The 18242-nt window shown below is 36.6% G+C and overlaps 2 protein-coding genes across 6 annotated transcripts in view; both read left to right on the forward strand.

Moving 5' to 3' along the window:
* The window catches only part of LOC119645293, a 51576-nt gene extending 37378 nt beyond the window's left edge, over positions 1-14198 (forward strand). For 4 of the 5 annotated variants that reach the window (XM_038045423.1, XM_038045425.1, XM_038045422.1 and 1 more), the window contains 7 exons: positions 6848-7324; positions 7407-7602; positions 9703-9961; positions 10036-10247; positions 10336-10563; positions 10642-10793; positions 10858-14198. In XM_038045423.1, coding sequence (XP_037901351.1) covers positions 7190-7324; positions 7407-7602; positions 9703-9961; positions 10036-10247; positions 10336-10563; positions 10642-10793; positions 10858-12858 — 3183 coding nt within the window. In that variant the 5' untranslated portion in view covers positions 6848-7189 and the 3' untranslated portion in view covers positions 12859-14198. The remainder of the gene's footprint in view (positions 1-6847; positions 7325-7406; positions 7603-9702; positions 9962-10035; positions 10248-10335; positions 10564-10641; positions 10794-10857) is intronic. The other variant, XM_038045427.1, reaches the window with a different exon arrangement.
* Positions 7612-9482, forward strand: LOC119645294. The gene has a single exon (XM_038045428.1). The coding sequence runs from the start codon at positions 7861-7863 to the stop codon at positions 9418-9420; it is 1560 nt and encodes a 519-aa protein (XP_037901356.1). The 5' UTR covers positions 7612-7860; the 3' UTR covers positions 9421-9482.
* Positions 14199-18242: the final 4044 nt, after the last annotated feature.

Consider the following 18242-nt stretch of genomic DNA (forward strand, 5'->3'; position numbering starts at 1 on the left):
AATATGCCCTTATACGATAAGTAGGTGGTGTAGGGTATAACACAATCTCGATGGATTTGTTTAATTTCATTAGATTAATAAGCGATTACATATTCAAGTAAAATATAATAAATAAAAGTCCCCGCATCTGTTAGATAGAAAGCATTAGTGAAAGTTGAGAAAAGTGGCGACTATGACTAATGGATATAATTGTGGATGGAATTTATCCATATTTGACAAAGCTATTGTTTATATTATTAGCTGAGCATAACATATCTATCTGTACCAAAGTTTAACTTCCGAAATTTATTTTTATGAACCTCTCATGTGAATACCATAGCAGATATGCAGATATGCGCGGACATTTTTAGATGTTTCAATTAGACTAGAGTTAAGTTAATATACTCCCCTTACCCCGGGGGGCAAGCTGTTGATTGGAAAACCGAGAGTAAAAGTGAGAGCGAAAGAGAGAGTTTTCTATTAATTGGGGTTGCTGATACCGATGAGTTTGTCTGTGCATGTATATATATATGTGTGTGTGTATGTGTTTGTGTGTAAATCAAACTCTTTACTCGTTTCATCTTAACCTACTTTTATAATTGTTGGTACATTACTGTTTACTTTACACCAGTTTTTCTCGGCACGCTGTATTGCGCCTAGCAGTGTTATGCTGGGTTTATGGGTTTTTATTCATTTATTTATTTATTTGTTTATTTTTTCAAAATTTCTTACATTGCCACTTTGTTGCTGCCTGTTAATAAAAGTAAACATCACAAACTCTTACACTAGACGGTTAATTGTTTGGCATTTCTTTTGATATGCGTTCATTACTCTTAAGTTTCAGTTGCCTTAGCACTTTTCGTACTGGGAGCATACTGAAGAGCACCATTTTACTTTCGTTTAATGACATTTCTGTGAATTTAAAGTGAAATCTTTTTACGTTCACCACCAAAGACGACAGCGTTCTCTGTCAAGCACTTAGAAATATAATGCACTTTGCAGAGCTTGTAAAGTACACGTTTACCCTCTGTATTTTACTTCCATCAAGGATACCGTAATTAGTTGCCTAAGCGAATGATTGCTAAAACTGAACTCGTAAATTCGATCTAAAGACCAGATCAGTTTAAGACCCTGATATTGATAGCAAAAAATGGATTTATAAAGATGATTAAATCGGCTAAGAACTCCCGTCCAACCCATCCCCAGTGAATTCGTTTGATCATTTGAAAGGAATTTTCGAATCGTGGAAACCAAATGAAAATCATTATATAATCCCTACTTCTGGCCGACGAATAAATTGGGTTAGGAATGTCACACTAATAAAGACAGTGTATAACAATTTTTGTAAGGGCCTAGGATCCAGGAATTCAGAGGAGCTTAACAATCTTATATTGTACTCTCGTGACTGCTGTAACAATTTTTCTTTTCAAATTTAGTGCAATGTAATTATATCGCTATCTGAAAATCTAAAAACCATTGATGTTAAAGAAGAAAATGTTTTAACAAAAAAAAAAAAAAAAAAAAAATTAAATAAAGTTAATAGAGCCAATAACAGAGCAATAGCAGAGATATCAACTTTACTATCGATGGCAATGAACGACCTTCCAAAATTACTGATCAGCTTTTTCATGTATGCACGCACACATCCACATATATATATATATATTTACATGTGCGTGTGTGTATAAGAAATGCATGAAATGTCGTTAAACAAGTTCATCCATAGTTTTGTTGTACTTAATATACAGTAGCTAACTCACCTAACTATTATACCATCGCCCACATACACACGCGAACATATCGCTCGATCGCTCTTTTCACTGAATATACATTTAAATGCAGATATATATTTTTCCATTTTTTCTTTGTTTCAACAAAATTCCCAATATATTAAACTTATGAAACTGTTTGCAATTGGCGCTAACACCAGCAACAGCTTAACAAGCTACTTTACGCGATAGATATATACGCAGCAAACGATAAGCTTGGTTCGCGTCTCCGGCACATTCACCCTATTATCTCATTAATCCATTGTCGTCACAAACATTTCTTGTAATTTTCTTCGTATAATAATTGCCATTACAGGGCAAAGGTACTGCACTGTACCCATTCGTTTTTATTGGGACACGGTAACGTGTACAAATAGATGCTTGTATGTTTATAAATTCATTTACAGTTAATTTGAAAGAAAAGCAAAATATTTTTTCGTCATTATCTTTGCTAATATCCGGCTTAAAACGTAAAAATCATACACAGGCACAGCCTGAAAATACTGTATACTTTCACGAGCATCCTCGCGAAAAGCTTATCGACTCCCCAAACAAATGCATACCGTTTTGCGAACGTGCTCGGTACGGAGAGTTATGCTTCTCTCCGACACTTAACTTTCATGGGCATTGCATTGCCCATTCTTGTCAAATTTTGATCGATGCATCGCAAGCCTTCTTTCTCTTTTTGCTTCACCGACTTTCGTTCTCCGCTATTGCCTCCCACGTTCGTACCGCTGGCAATCTGCCAGGGCAACAGGTAGACGGCCGAAAACCATGTAGAGTAGGATGTTCAAAGGGAGGATGAACACAATAGCCAGGCTGCGTAGGTCTGATGTCTAAAAGAATGCGACCAAGACAAGAAAAAAAGGCTAGAACTTACTTGTGGATTAGGCAAAGGGATAAAAGAGAGAAAGTAATAAGAATCTAGAAACATTCTAATTTATATAGAGTTTGAAAAGATTTAAGTAGATATGCTTCCCAGAAGGCAGAAGGACGATCACGTATTTGAAAACGTTTCACGAACATACGGGAAGGTGAGCTGTTGCCTGCGTATTCGATACTTAATTTCTCGTTTATTAGATTTATACTATATATCCCCATCTCTGTCTAACTTGACTAGAATTCACAAGGCATCCACTATTATTAGATATATTAATGGTTTGCCTCAACGTTGCTTATCTGTAAATAGTCTCGCGGGCTATGCTTATTATTTCTCGTCACTTTAGAGTTTAGTCTCTCCTCGTTCCATACGGTTTCTGCTAACATTTATAACAGTAGTAATAATTAATAATAGAACTAATAGTAGTAAAATGAACAATTCATGGCCGGTTGATGGTGTGCTGTTTGTTAGATGTGATAGCAGGCAGCGGCGTCAATGTATGGAACAAAATGAACATTTGCCAGCTTTGCACCTACCACAGTGCGCAGTTTATATTTGAAAATCTGCATAAAGTGCAAATATGTTTTATAGATAAACTATTTGCTGTAAACCTGTTGTAATGCTTTTTCAATAAAACATACAGTCTTTAGCTTGCATGAAATTTTTGATAATGAAATTGAAAGACGATTTCGTCTTTCATTTAAATACAATTGACTGCGAAGTAAAATTACTGAACTGAGGTTTTTTGTGCTAATAAAGCGGCATTTTCGTCAGTTATCTGCTTAAGTAACGGCAGAGTTTTTTAGTTTGCAAACGCTTTACAACGGCTAGTAAATGCATTACTTAGTTACTAATAGCTTTGCTAGAACTAATATCGAGAGTTATCCGCTTAATAAAGGCATTTAACTTAAGGCCAAGTTAATCGACTTCGGCTTCAACGATGAAAATATGAAAATGAAATTATCTTAAGTATAAGTTTACGTATTTGCAACTAGGCGAGGCTCTTATATGCTGTCGGTAATGCGGTACATGTGATTTTATAAGTATTTAACACCTCTTTCGGAGATTCCGGTTTTGTCGTGAAGTTACAAATCTATCGCATCTAAACTTTGACTCCATGTCTGCAACCCTGTCACGGACAGTAAATACTATAATGCAATTGCATGTTGTAAGGAAAAAAAAGCAAAAGAAGGAATTACAAGATCGCTCAAGCAGCAAACAAGCGATTCATACCTATACACATATGGATGTGTATACCCTGCGTATATCTTATATATACCTGTGTGTGTGTGTGTGTGTGTGTGTGTGTGTGTGTGTGTGTGTTTTGCATTGTATTCACAGAGTTGTAAATTTACATTTTTGCCACAATTTGCCACCGTTTACATTACCGCAACAAGACAAAAATATATATAAATGCACGTAAGAAAGCTGCAAACATCTTAAAACGAATTTCAGACACTCGTTACCTTCTGCTTCTTTGGCGTCTTACAGCAAGAATATGTGCAACATGGCATTAGAGTTATAAGTAAAAGTGTTTTATTTTATTTTATTTGTTTTTTTTTTTTTTTTTTTTTTTTATTTGCATTTTAGGCGGTTAACGCTATAGCGGACGATAGTGATCTCTAAGAAATTTGCAATTGTTTCTTGAAATATCGTAATTACTTCTTTATTGTTGCTAACAACAACAAACAAGGATTTCGCAATCTCTGAACATCTTATTTCCAATGCTTTTGCCCTCGCCTTTCACGCCCCTCCCTGCCATTTTTCCGCATGCAAAAACATTTATTAGTTGAAAAATTGGGCAAAAGAAAGATCGCCTATGTAAAAGTGGATAGCCGTGTGCGATCAATGTTAATTGGGAATTTTTCAACGATCGACATTTCGATCATTTCTTTCCGCCTGTCGATTATTCGTCAAAGTAAAATGACAGTCTGAAGGGACAAATTTAGCATATTCACAGCAACAGCTTCGCCGTTCTCCATATGTTTCGAACGGCATGATAAAGTTTTTATATCCCCATCGTGATGTGATTGCTGAAAAAACTAAAATAACAGCTATAACAACGGCAACAGTAACAGCAACAGCAACAACAACAACAACAACAACAACAAACCCTTCATCATTGTTATAAACTGAAAATTGAAACAATTGAAGAGTTATTATTGTGCAGCCGACTAAAGTTGCAATTGTGCAAATGAAGTGGCAGTCACAGCGAACTGATGAATGGACGAATGGATGAACAGTTGAATGGTAGATAGGTGGATAGGTAGTGTCGGATAAGTGGCACGGAATGGTGCGCCTTTAATGTTAACTTTGTTATCCTTCTGCGTTTTTTTCATTTTTTATGGAAACAAACGAAACACGAATATCTAAAAGCGACTACAGTTAGGCCTTCGCTGCAACTTTCATTCACAAATTAGTGTTGATTTGGATTTTAGCTAGAAAAACTAAATGTTAGGCAGCTTCGGTATGTGTGTATGATTTATTGCTAGGACCTCTCAACGTGTTTTAACTAAACCGTCAGAGCATTGTGCAGGCAGTTGATGTCATAGACTTTCTCACTTTAGCGTGGTATTCGAATTCAATATGTGTTGTTGTCGTCATTAAAACAAAAAAAAAAAAAAATCTTAACAGTCGTCTTTGTGCATTTGTTTAGCAGAACTGTTAAAGTTGATGTTTTCGACTTTGTTGGCCGCATAACACTACGCAATCGAAGTCGTTCAGAAAGCTCACGCTTTAATCATTAAAATAAAAAAAAAAACAATTTTTTTTGTTTAATTTTATTAACCATTTTATTATATCTTCTCACATGTGTTCTCTGTACTCTGTATCAATCTCTAAATAGAAAGACTTGAGGTATCGATGTATCAATGATTTTGATATCTCGGCATTGCACTTACATGCATGCTTTAGTCTTGATTATGTAGCGGAAGAAGATCTCCTCACCATCTATACACAAAATTATTATATGTATAAGAGCTTTCATAAAAGCTGGACAACTTTTCATATGCGAACGTCCGGGTGATGCCATTTTGTTGAATAAGCTTGCGATTCTAGTCACGAAATCGTATTGGTGTCCTAATTGTTATGGCAATATTGCATGGATCGATCCGCAAAACTGTGCGACATGTTTCAATTTCGTGTCAATAAGCGTAGCAAAAAATTGGCATTGTTTGTGAAAACATATATTGCTGACAGTAGGAGATAGGTTTGATTTTGCAAATTACAATGTCTCAGATGATCGCCGCGATTAAAAAACTATTTAAAAAGTAGTCAATAACATCGAGGAAGAGATGCAACAAGATCCCAAGGTCCAACACACCAGTCGCTACATATCATTATATTAAATAATGTAAAGAAGGCAAAATATGATTATCGGGAACTATCAGAAAATTTGACTTCTAGACGATTTCTTTTATGTATATGTGAACTTGAAGGTACATTCATTCTGGGGAATGGCTCTACAGATTCTACGTAATATATGAATATATATATATATATATGTGCTTAATCAGTATCATATCGATCTAAGCATGCCTGTCTGTTCGCGAGGATGGAAGTTTGAAGATTTTTTCCTCATTACTCGCTGCAACAAATACGGCTACAACAATTTGCACTTGCAATCTATGGGTGATACTGACGTGGTTGCGCAAAACTGAGAAACAAACGCCCAACCAATATTCTTAAACCTTGAAATCGGATTTCAAAGTAATAGATGCATAATACCCGATCTCAATCGAATGTAATTGTTTTGTCAGTTTTTTATCTTCACAAGTCACCCAAACTGTCATTTCGGCGTTCTTTCCATACATATGTATAATCGATATATTATCAATAGAGTGACTCGAGCTTCCACTATATATAAGTAAGCCCAATGTGACCTAAATGAGGGGCAGATACCGTGGGTAGCCTTTTACTGTAACAGAAGTATCTTTCGAGATTGTTACAGTTTTCTCATTTGTTTGTGTGATGCAATTATACTCACGTCTATACTATTAAATTCAAATACTATGATAGTGGAGTGCATGGAGAATATCAATATCCATTTGTTTATGTGTGATTCACTTATGCTCTCGCTCTTATTTTTCTTGCCCGCCAATAATTCACTAAGTATTTAGGTTTGCTGCATATATATATTATATATATATATATATACTTATAATTTAGCAAAGTTAATATGAGTTTTTAAGACTTGGTGTTCTCATCTGTCTCATTTTAGGCGAAGAGAATCTGAGTATCAATGAGCAAATTGGAAGTAGCAAAACAGAGACTTGGTTAAAAGGAAACTAAAACTGGCTTTGTTAGTTGATTGTCATCCGTTATTGTGCGAACGTGTGGATATTTTCATGCAGCGTTTAATTTTTTCAAACCATAGGAGATGTCAAGGTGATACGCGTAATATTAGAATATTAGCAAAAGTCGTCTAACAAGTATTTTAACATAACCCCGGAAGAATGTTAAACGCGTTGAGTAAGCGATATTTCGAAGCGTAATGCACAAAAATTTTGCAAAAACGAGAAATTGAAGGAATTTCCCAAGGAAAAATTTGGCTTTTAATATCATGGGGACTAAGTCGCCGGGCGGACCGCAACGCTGCCGCTTAATATTAAAACAATGCTTGTCCATACAGTTAACAAAACCTGGACATACACCGGAAGACTTTTGGATGTACGATTCAGGCTATATGATCTTTCAGGTAAACGTTGAGAAAGGCTTCTAGCGTTTCAATTCCTTTTTTTGAATAATCGTTTGCATTATTTGTATCTGACTGTGCTTAGAACTTTCTGGCCGCAAATGCCCAGTGCTGGTGGAATGGTCCGCTCACAGCCGCTACTCGTGGTCTCAAGTACGCTGGACATGTAGCGCCGGGCATGCTATTAATAACTGGAGAACCTTGTGCGCTCGAAGTAATACGCGGAGCGTACGCACGCAGTGTCCTAAAGGCTCCAGCAACATATCTCATCAATTCAGTGGGTAAGTTATATTAAATATTCAGTTATACTGATTTTCCACCTGCTAAGTAACTACACTTAGACATTGTAAATTAATTCGATTTACTCATCTAGTTCGTTTAAAAAAGTTGTCAGTTCAGCTCATTAATTCAACAAAATTTTTGTTCTATTTTTTCATATCTTTGTCAAGTTCACTAAAAAATATTGAAAAATACCTCCAAATTCTTTTAAACGGTTTTTCGGTTCGTCTAAATTGAAAGTGTAGAAAAGTTTTTACAATATGACCACTACCACCAATGTTTCTAGTAGTCCTCTTAACGATGATGAACTTTCCGATATAACGAAAAAAGAAATTGCATTTTGGTCCAAAAAATTAAATCTATCCCCTTCAGAACTGTTTACGTTATCGAACGAAGACCTTGAAAAGCGTTTGAATAAAGCTCAGGGCCGCGAAATAAATGATGAGGAGCGTAAGCGGCAAACTCGAAGTTGGGAACGTCTGAACGAAATGAAATCGAAACTAATCGAAAGGCAAGATGGCCGGCGACTCAAAGGTGGTGCTAATCCTAATATATGGGATATTATGATCAGAGCTGCTGCAGAATTAGATGAAGTGGTCGGAGGAGGTAGCTACGACTACGAAGATGATTATGATGATTCTTCATCATGTCCTTCTCCTGGGGATATATCGTACGACGAGAGTTACGAAGAGAATTTCAATCCAGATGCCGTTATAATGGCTACCTCGACGCCAGTCGAATCAACATCGGGGGCTGCAAATGTCACTTACAATGCGGACGCCGCCCGTAATGTACGGCCTAATGAAACATACACTGCCTCACCCGGTGCTACCGTCAGAAGTGCCACCTTTACTAGAAATGCAACTTACTCTTCTCCAAGAGGTGCAGTTAGAAGCACTAGTCGTTCATATGTGCAATGTCCACCCCGCGCTGCTAATCAAACCTACAAAGTTAATTCACCTGAAGCAAAGGCTCTTGCAGAATCTCCAGCGCAAAGTAATCAAACTTATGCTGTGCCCAGCGATCGGACTTACTCCGCGCCTAACGATAGAACTTACAACGTGCCTAGGGAGCGAACCTTTAACGTGGCTAAGGATCGAACTTATGCCGTACCCGGCGACCGAACTTTCAATGTACCTTTGGATCAAACATATGTGCATGGATTGGATCGAACCTACCCTAGAGCATATTCTTGTCCCGCTGGTCAGCGAACTTACAATGTGACTCCAGGAAGTGGAAGTGGCTCTTCGTATGAAAGTCCTACACTATATTCTCCCTCTTTGTCGCCGGAAGGAGTTACACCACCTAGAGCAACGCCTCCCCCACAATTCGGATCTACTGGCGGCTCCGGCACACAAGGGTTTTTATATCAATCCACGCCAGTCCAACGATATCGCAATTACACAGAGTACTGCATGAGATTCGGCACTGATGGCTGTAACGAAACGGGCAATAGTATATCTGTGGAAAATTATGATGCCAACTCAGGAATGGTTCAAGCTGCGTCGCGCACATACAATATTCCAAGAGTAGCCGATGCCACGTACGCCGTCCCAAGAGCAGGCGATGCTACATACACCGCTGCACCAAGGGCAGGCGATGGAGTCTGTCGCTGCCCTGGGAATCCACAAGCTCGCGATGCCACTTATAATGTGGGTGCAAGCCCTTCTCCACACGTTCAAGGTTTCGCAGGCGGTGCAGCAGCGCAAGGAGTCCCAGCAAATACTCCGGCCTGCCCACATGCAGGTGATGCAGGCTATGCAAACACTCCGAGACGAGCATCTCCTACAAGCAATGTAGTACGTAGACTACGTTATTAATTGCACGACACAAACGTCACAGGAATGTAGACTTATCCAAAACTCTATATAATATATTTGAATATTATTATCTTTCATCTAAAATAAAAGTAACTATCTATAACCGTTGTTTTGTTCGCTTTTTCGTACAGCCGTCTCGTAAGCTTTGCCACTTCCAAAAACCCCTCTGCCTTTAAAAAAGTGTCTGCTGTTAAACATATATCTAGTTTATAAAAGTTTTGCTTCTCCATCATACACATGAAAAATTAAGATGTATACATTTCTCTTTTGACAATTTAAAAGGTGACATAGAGGACTGTATTGTTACACCCATTATCCAAGGCCAATTTACTCCGCTACATGAAGCAATCTGTGATGTTATAATGGATCTAACCACAGTAGGACATTCGGCCACTATCGAAAATGTACGAAACCATCTTGAAGTAAGTTTTCCTCATATGACAACGCCCTCGGTGGAGGTTGTATACGATACTTTAGCGCAATTAATGCAGGAGCAAAAAATTTATCAAACAGCGAAAGGATACTTCATCCTTACGCCAGAGTAAGAACTAAAAATTGCACAACCGACAATATACGCATTTTGTAAAGTTGTCTTTTTTATTTACAAATGTACAGACGCCGCCGAAGTCGTTCACGTCCTCGGTCTCATCACAACGGCTGCACAGACTTGGATGAATCTTTAAATAATGGTCCGCAGGAAGTGCGGACAATATTGATGACGAACGTCGAGGCTTTACATTCTTTGTATGGGGAAATATCAACGGAACGGGACGGAGATCTAACGCATCAATGCATTCAGACGAATTTAGCTGATGTTATTTGTGGCGGTAAGTGAATTATTTGAGTGAAAAATAAAATTTAACATCGTGTTTCTCTACACGTAAAGGTGTTTAATTATTTTGACCAATTTCTCAGGTAATTCAAATGATAAAATTTTATATCCGCGGACTTCGAAACGACGGAGTTCATCTTTTCCAACGCCAAGAAGCTTAGAGAGGCGTCACAGTCTGCGCCTTTTCGGTTCTTCGAAACGTTTGCAGCGCTGTTCCTCCACCCGTAGTTTATCAAAAGCTTATGCGCAAACGCTTCACAATACAGATAGCAGCAGCTCCGAATATCAAAGTACAGATTCTTCATCACCAAGTAAGAAGCAGACAATAAAGAATAAATTGCATAACAATCTTCCATTCAAATATTAATTTTCTCTGAATTCATTTAAAGAAAAAGGATCGCTGCTGTCGCGTTTGTTTCGTCGAAGTGGACGAAATAAATCACGGCAACTTGAAACTTATTCTGCTCAATTTCCTCCTGTGGAGTGGTTCAACTCAAAGGCAGTTCATTTACATAGTGTCGGTACCCAAACAGCAGATCATGTTAGTATTTATTTATTCACGTTTCGAATATTTTCTACATTATTAGACTTAAATTTGCTTTTAGGATTTACCGACTATACGTACACTTTCGAATTCTACGTTTTACGATGGTTTAGAATTGAGTCAACGTTCCTTAACATTACCGCGACGACATCGTCGTCAATTATCTAGTGAATCAACATTTCTAATATCCTCTCGTGATTGTTCACCTATTCGAAGGCGATCGCCTGTTTATAGCAGTAGTTCTCTTCCACGATCCACACAATCGATACCGGCTACAGCTAATAACATTACAAAAGGGGCTATCACGAATACAACAAATAGTTTTTCTGCTCGCCTATCTAACCCCTACAAATGTCCCAATACGCAGAAATCTGGCCAAATAAGTCGCCACATACTAGAACATTCCCCTTCACGGAGCACTAATTCGAGCAAAATGATGATAAGTTCAAATAAATATCAAGACAATAAATGTGAACAGCGCAATTTAGCCAGTGGCCCTTCTAGCTTAGAATCTGGTAAGACTTCCACTTTTAATTCGGGCCCTTCGAGCATCGAGAGCAGTAAAGCCTCGCTTAATAACAAAACCAGCGGTCACTCTAGTCTCGATTCACAACGTTCTAACAGTTCAACCACGATTCAACCAAAACATCAAACACGATCCATAATTATGTTGAATGGCTCTCCACGAGGCACGCCACGTCATCAGATCATGCGTGCTCGCAATGCTGAACAAGCATCATCATTTAATCATCAGCCTGCCAAAACTGCTACAACTCCGACAATAAGTAATCTAAGTGCGAACGCCTCTACTACCTCTTTCACGTTAACACCAGATAGAACGCATACTTTAGAAAATTATGAGAGTTCTTCTGCACCAATTTCCAATTCGACCTCAAACAATTCAATCACTCTAAAAGTAACCACTTCGAACGATAACCAGAATTCTTTGCCCAATACAAAAATTGTGGTACAGAACACGCCAGCCCAAAGTGTTATAACTTTTGAGAATAGTCAACTTACCGAGAATTCCAGTGTATTCATTATAAATAACGAAACCACTACCAACGAAAGAGGTGAAGTGTTGCGTAAAACATTATCTAAACACCCTAACCCATTGGACACGACGGCATCAACGAAAACTTCGCAATCAGTGATTGACCAATTTGCTGAAAATGAACGCATACAATCAACCAATTATAAGACGCGATCGTCTATCTTAAAGGAGAATTATTTAAAGGATCAGTACAACTATAATGTCACGGATACTTTCGACATTTCAGCAGTAACGAGTAGTAATCAGTCAACGGTCCAGCAGAAATTAGCAACGACCAAGTCTCTTTATAACGAGACGGCAATGAATAACAGTCGTAAACTCAGTGTACCCTCCACTTTACTTACGAACAATTCCAACCGCTTAGTTTACAAGAACAACGTGCTCAGAGGTGATGGTTCGCAAACTGTCTCATCTAATGATGAAAAAAGCCATGACGACAAGCCTAATGTCGAAATATCCGGCTCTATGGGGAATTTAAGGTTCTTTGAAAAGAATTCCAGAGACGGCCTAACGAAAGCCATCAATTCCAATTGCGAATTGAATAATCTTCGTTACGAAAGCACGATCGCCTCTTCACCCGCCAAACCAACCAAACTTAATTCAAATTCATCGTTAAGCGGTAATAATCTAGTTCATATATTACAAAAGAATAGCATCGGCATTGGTAGCGAGCCGAACTTATCGCAAAAAGATAACAATTGTGTTTTAACGGCCGATGAGAAATCGATAAAGAAGGAATCACTAAATCGACGATTTAGTATAACGAAGGAGCCATCAACGGAAGAAGGCACTGACGAACTCTGCAATTTTCCTAGCTTAACGGATCTATCATTCAATTTTACCTCGTTGGCGGCCCAAAAAATACTGCAGGGTGTCAGCTTAAACAGTATCGACACATTAGTGGAATTAAACATGGCTGCAGCGGCTGCAGCGGCTTCAGTCAATACAACAATAGAAAAATCGCAAAATAATCAAAACACTGTATGCACGGACTACGGCCTAGTTTAGTTCAAAGCCACTCACTCGTCCCTATCGCATTATAGGTTATAACGATCATATTGTTATGCGGTCAAAATTCTCAAAATACGATCGACCAGTGATTCTCATCTTCTTCTTCTTCGTCTTTTTTTTTTTTTTTTTTTTTTTGTAATCACAAAGCCAGTTCTAATTATACAAATACATTAACAACCGTTATAAAGAAAGCTACGATTTGGATTTTCGCCAGTTATTTTGCAATAAACTCAAACCTTTAATGAAGCAGAATGCAAGAATTATTAACGGAATTGATGAAATGAAATATAAACAAAATGGACGGTCTTTGCTTCTTTGTTAGTCCTGTAGAATACGTAACGACAATACGTCGCGACAACAACGTTGTTTTACATGCAATTGTAATGAGTTTCTTGGCGAAATGTGCGCGAAGGGGCAAAGGGAAGAGAGAGAGAGAGAGAGAGAGAGAGAGAGAGAGCAAAGAATGCAGATGCAAAATACATTATAAATTCAACACAAGATCATGTCATCATCGTTTATCATCATTTTAGGGCTGCATCAAATCGGTTTTTGTACTTTATAATCAGAAGTTTCACATTTTCGTGTCCATTTCGTGTCGTGTTAATACAATAAAGTGCCAAACGAAAACTAACAAACAGTAATACAGTAATATAAGCAAGTTCATTTAGTTTTTAACAAATCGAGAAAAAAAAAGAAAAAGAAAAAAAATATGTACCGCAATCAATTAACACCAGTCAAACAGGATGAAGCCAGTTGCATAATTGTAAATAGTTCTTTCTTTCTTTTCGTTTTCGTTTTGGTTTTTTTTTTTTTTTTTTTTATTATTATTATTTTTTTAAACATCGACTATCGAGTAACATAAACCAGAACGCTTGCCTTTAAAATCTTGTACACATAGCTCGAGATTTGTATATATATTATCACTTAAGAGTAGATAAGAAAGCAAGTAAAATGAATTGATGTTCGTCTAAGGGCGAATATTGAATATATGCCACTTAGGAACTGCAGATTTAGGCTACGTACGCATGTATGATATGTATGCACAATAGCGTAGAACAAAAATGTTCCGGAGGTAATACTCCGCGGAGCGGTCAGTTATTAATTTACTCAAAAATTTATTGTACGAAATTTTGCAATTGTCACAGATCGGTTCTTAATAAATTACTGAATAAATGAGTTTTTTCTTTTTTTAACTTAAATGTTGGAAGTAAGAAATTTTAGCTATTTGGCTTCAAATGTAAGCCGCCCAGTTTTGGATTTTGTTAGTCTCAAGTAAGTTAGTCTTTCAAATTTTACGAAGCTTTCTATCATTAAGTGGCGAATATGGGTGAAAAAAAAAAACGAAAGTAAAATAATAATAAAACTAATAAAATATGAAAAAGTTTTTTTTAAAAGTGCATTTGCGCATGATATTCCCCTTTCAAAACATTGATAGTACGTACGTACGTACGTGTAAATGCGTAGTAGTTAAGTATAAAATTTAGAATTTATAAAAAGAGAAAATCTGAGAAAATAAAGATCAAATATGCTTATATATACACACACAACCATCGGGGTTTAATAATATCAAATATCAACAAATGGCGAAGGCGAAGGCGAAGGCGAGGTTTCCAACAAACCACATGACTTCAGTATATTCTTCAAACGTAATTGTCAGTAATTAAAAGCTAAGCCGGCTATCATTTTGCTGAAATAATTGCTAATAATACAAATACTTTTCTCGAAGAGGAGCATTGAATTTATTTTCTCGCAATTCGCTTACGGAATCTAGCAAACAATCACTGCTAATGACAACTTAGCTGAAAAACTTTCGTCCACAATAATTGTTTGTCAGCAATCAAAGCCTTAATAGAAGCAATAGTGACTCTGTACTTATGTTAAAGCCAGCAAGCTCTTGACGTTAATCTATCCAATCTAATGATTTATCTAGAAGCTGTTTTTCCATTTGTCTTACTTCAACCGCTAGAGAAGTGATCGTGTCAACTTTGAAGCAAGCTTTGTAAAAATAAATCGTAAAATTTATATCCTGCACGAAAGGAATCCGAACTCACGTCTTTGATCGTAGCCATTGTTTCTACTTAATAAAGCTAATACATGTCGCCTAGTCTAGAAGACATTGGTACTTGAAAGCTGTGTTGCAAGTATTAGAAGTTAATTCATAGTTTTCGAGAAGCCCTTAATAGGGTAATCATTCATTAATCGTATAATAGCTTGATGCGCTTATGTTCACTTAACCAAGTTTCATCATTTCGTTCATTTTATTTTCATTAGTGAAAAGATCAAGACCTGCTCATTATAATTATATTTACATATAATTAGCCCCAACCCAGTCGTTCCGAGTCACACATACCCATCGGTTATAAAATTGAACTAACCATGAGGGTATATCGAACATTTATAATTACTTTCATCAGTTGCATGGTTCTAAGCGAATGCTATCAGAAGAACAATAAAAAAAAAAATATTTCACTCACGTGAAATTTTTCATGTGTATAGGTTGAAAATCTTCGATATCTCAACTTTGTTTCGACACAACGCGTCGAAAACAATGGACTCATCAAAGGAGAAGGAGGCCACAAGGTTAATGGCCTTCAGATAGAAAGGGAAGAAGCAGCACTATGTTCGATGCTAAAACTATAATCGACAGCAAATACTTTGCCAGATGACAAGGTAAATGCAAATTGGTTAAATTCCGGGTTTTAGATTGAGCGGCATAAAAAGAATATCTCAGATTTGCATTTTTTCTCTCTGATTACATTTTTCAAATCCGCCTGAGTAGCCGAAGGCGAGGAATCTCGACTAGCAAGTCAATGGTCGTGGGTTCGAATCTCCTCAAGCGCGGCAGAGTTTTTAATAAAAGCCGATAGCCTTAGATGCTAGTGCTCTTAAGAGATTAGTCTTAGAATTTATTTCTCTGGCGAAATTAATAATAATAATAATACATTTTTCAAGTCGTTGCTGTGGTGAGATCGTGCGCGGTCCATGCCAAAACAAACTTGAGAGCGTCTTTGATCTTCTAAGCAAATCGTGTTCACAAGCCATACGTAGACAGAGGGCCATCAATATGTTTTTTATCATAAAATAAATCTAACCTGCCGTTCTACTAGCTACTGATTTGCGTTTTTAATAATTGTCAAGAGATTTTAATTCAACTGCTATAAACATACATATATAATAATCAGAATTTCTAGTAGAAAGCAACTATTTTCGGTAAGAACTTTATTTTGACTTTTATATTAACAGCTGTACCGTAAAAGCACATATACAAGTCGATAGATTTTATATATTTCAGGTGTGAGTGGGACGGTGTGCTGGGTTATGAAAAAATCTTTTGGAACTCATCACCTGTATATATATAAAATTTATGTATATGAGTACCCACATGTACATATATGTATATATAAACATCTATATGCAGAGCCTTCTTTTATTGATTTAGGAATTGTCGATCAATATACTATACAAAGGTAAGTACCCGGGTTTGAGAATCCTTGCAAGACCCTTTCCGCCTTGTCGCGTAATGTTCACTCTTACTTTTTACTTTGTTGCGAAAACTGCTTGCAACCTATATGGTTTCATCCATACTTTGCGATCTTCTTTAGTTATAAATTTCTTGTAAAGTTGAGCTAGAAGAATCGAGGATAAAATAGTAGAGTTAAGGGTGATTCATAAAATAATGTCATCATATGAATCTTTTGTCTTGCTGTGTTATGTCGCTATAGTGTAGGGGCGGCGAAAAGCAATAGAACATTGAGAGAAATTAAGGTAAGAAGAGTGCAAACCCTTTAAAATATGTGTTTATTAACTGATGAAGAATTCTGATAAGGACGTGGCATGAAGAGATGCATGGCTTCATTTTTTATAATCTCAAACTGAATTCAGGACACATAAAATACAAGAAACTTTTTCAACTTTTTCTTAGCTTTTCCTCAGCTATGCGCTGACGAGAAACGAAAACAAAGCCATAAACAAATCGTATGGCGTTAACAAGATGCACAAGTTTTTAATTGCAAGTGTATGTAAAATGTAAATTGCTGCGTAAGCACTGTTAGCCCGTCTGTGTGCTATTATTTCTTTCATAACATTTATTTCTTTTTTGAAGGTTTTCCTAATGACAAGTAAATTGGATCGTAAGAACATTAAATCGGAATCATTTGCGCACACTTTTTTTTTAATGCCGACGTAGCAATGCTTAAAATTGGTCAACACCTACCTTCCTTTTCGATTTTCATTGGCGCACGATCATGTGATTTGCCGGCAAAATTGTCTGACTTACGATTACTACCAGTTGTACAGTTTTGACGCCATTCTGCCTCCAACTTCAGTCCTTAACATTAATTAATAAATAAAAACGCAACGTATGACCAAACATATAACCCATCGTCTAGTTGGAGCTTATAGCAACAAACACTTTTTCAACCACTTTGATTTGTCATTGGGAAAATCAAACTGGCCTTTCCTGTTGCTGTGTATTAATTTATATAATTTATATTTAAATATAAATAGCTTTATTTATATAATAACTTTATTATATACTTAAAATAGCTTTTATAATATATTTAAAAATGTATATAGAAGAAATTATTATTCTTTTTAATGTTTCTTACTTGGTTTGGTAGCTTTTGCTCTTCTATCATCTCCTCTACATTTACCATTTAAGTTGTTAAGCTAAGTTGTTAAGTTGGGCTTTTACCCATTTAATAGAGCTGCCATTTTTAGACTATTTTTTACAAGAAACTGTGTACTTTGCCTTTTAACAGGGAATTTAGCGAGGGCGTTGTTTAAAAATTATGACGGTTTAATTCTAAGCTAACTTGTAAAATACAAAAAATTAAGAAATTTTATATGAGAACATACATTTATAAAAAAGAATAAAGAAACATTAGATACTAAATAAATTGTAGAATTACTACCTCATGTCTGAGGTAGATAATGTGGCATAGGCACAAACCCTATAAGAATTCATAACATAGCAAAGATTATGGGCTTTTTGTATAGACAGCATTGCCAGATCAAAGGAAAAAAATAGATTTTCTTAATGGTCTTTGTCCGAGCTTAGAAGGACAGAGACGTTATAAAACGCATATAAAGATTTAAAATCAAAGTTTGTAGTAATAATTACAAGTGCGGACTCTTCGATTATTTTGAAATAAATCACTGCATTTCCAGCTTCGAAACAATACGTACAATAAAATTCTCTCGATCTTAGCATAAAATCGATTTTATGGTAAAACAGGGTTGGCAAAACAATGGGAAAGACACATGAAAAATGTTGGTTGCATTGAGAAGCAAATATGTGTGGCTGAGTAGACTTGTAATATTTGAACTGTAAGAGGAGTATTAAGCTTTGACAACAACCGGTTATTTTCCGAAAGTAAAAG

This window comes from Glossina fuscipes, unplaced genomic scaffold (genome assembly GCF_014805625.2).
Source record: "Glossina fuscipes isolate IAEA_lab_2018 unplaced genomic scaffold, Yale_Gfus_2 1, whole genome shotgun sequence".
NCBI classification, from domain to species: Eukaryota; Metazoa; Arthropoda; class Insecta; order Diptera; family Glossinidae; genus Glossina; species Glossina fuscipes.

Coding starts and splice junctions, on each gene's coding strand:
- LOC119645294 (XM_038045428.1), top strand. CDS start 7,861: ATGACCACTACCACCAATGTTTCTAGTAGTCCTCTTAACGATGATGAA.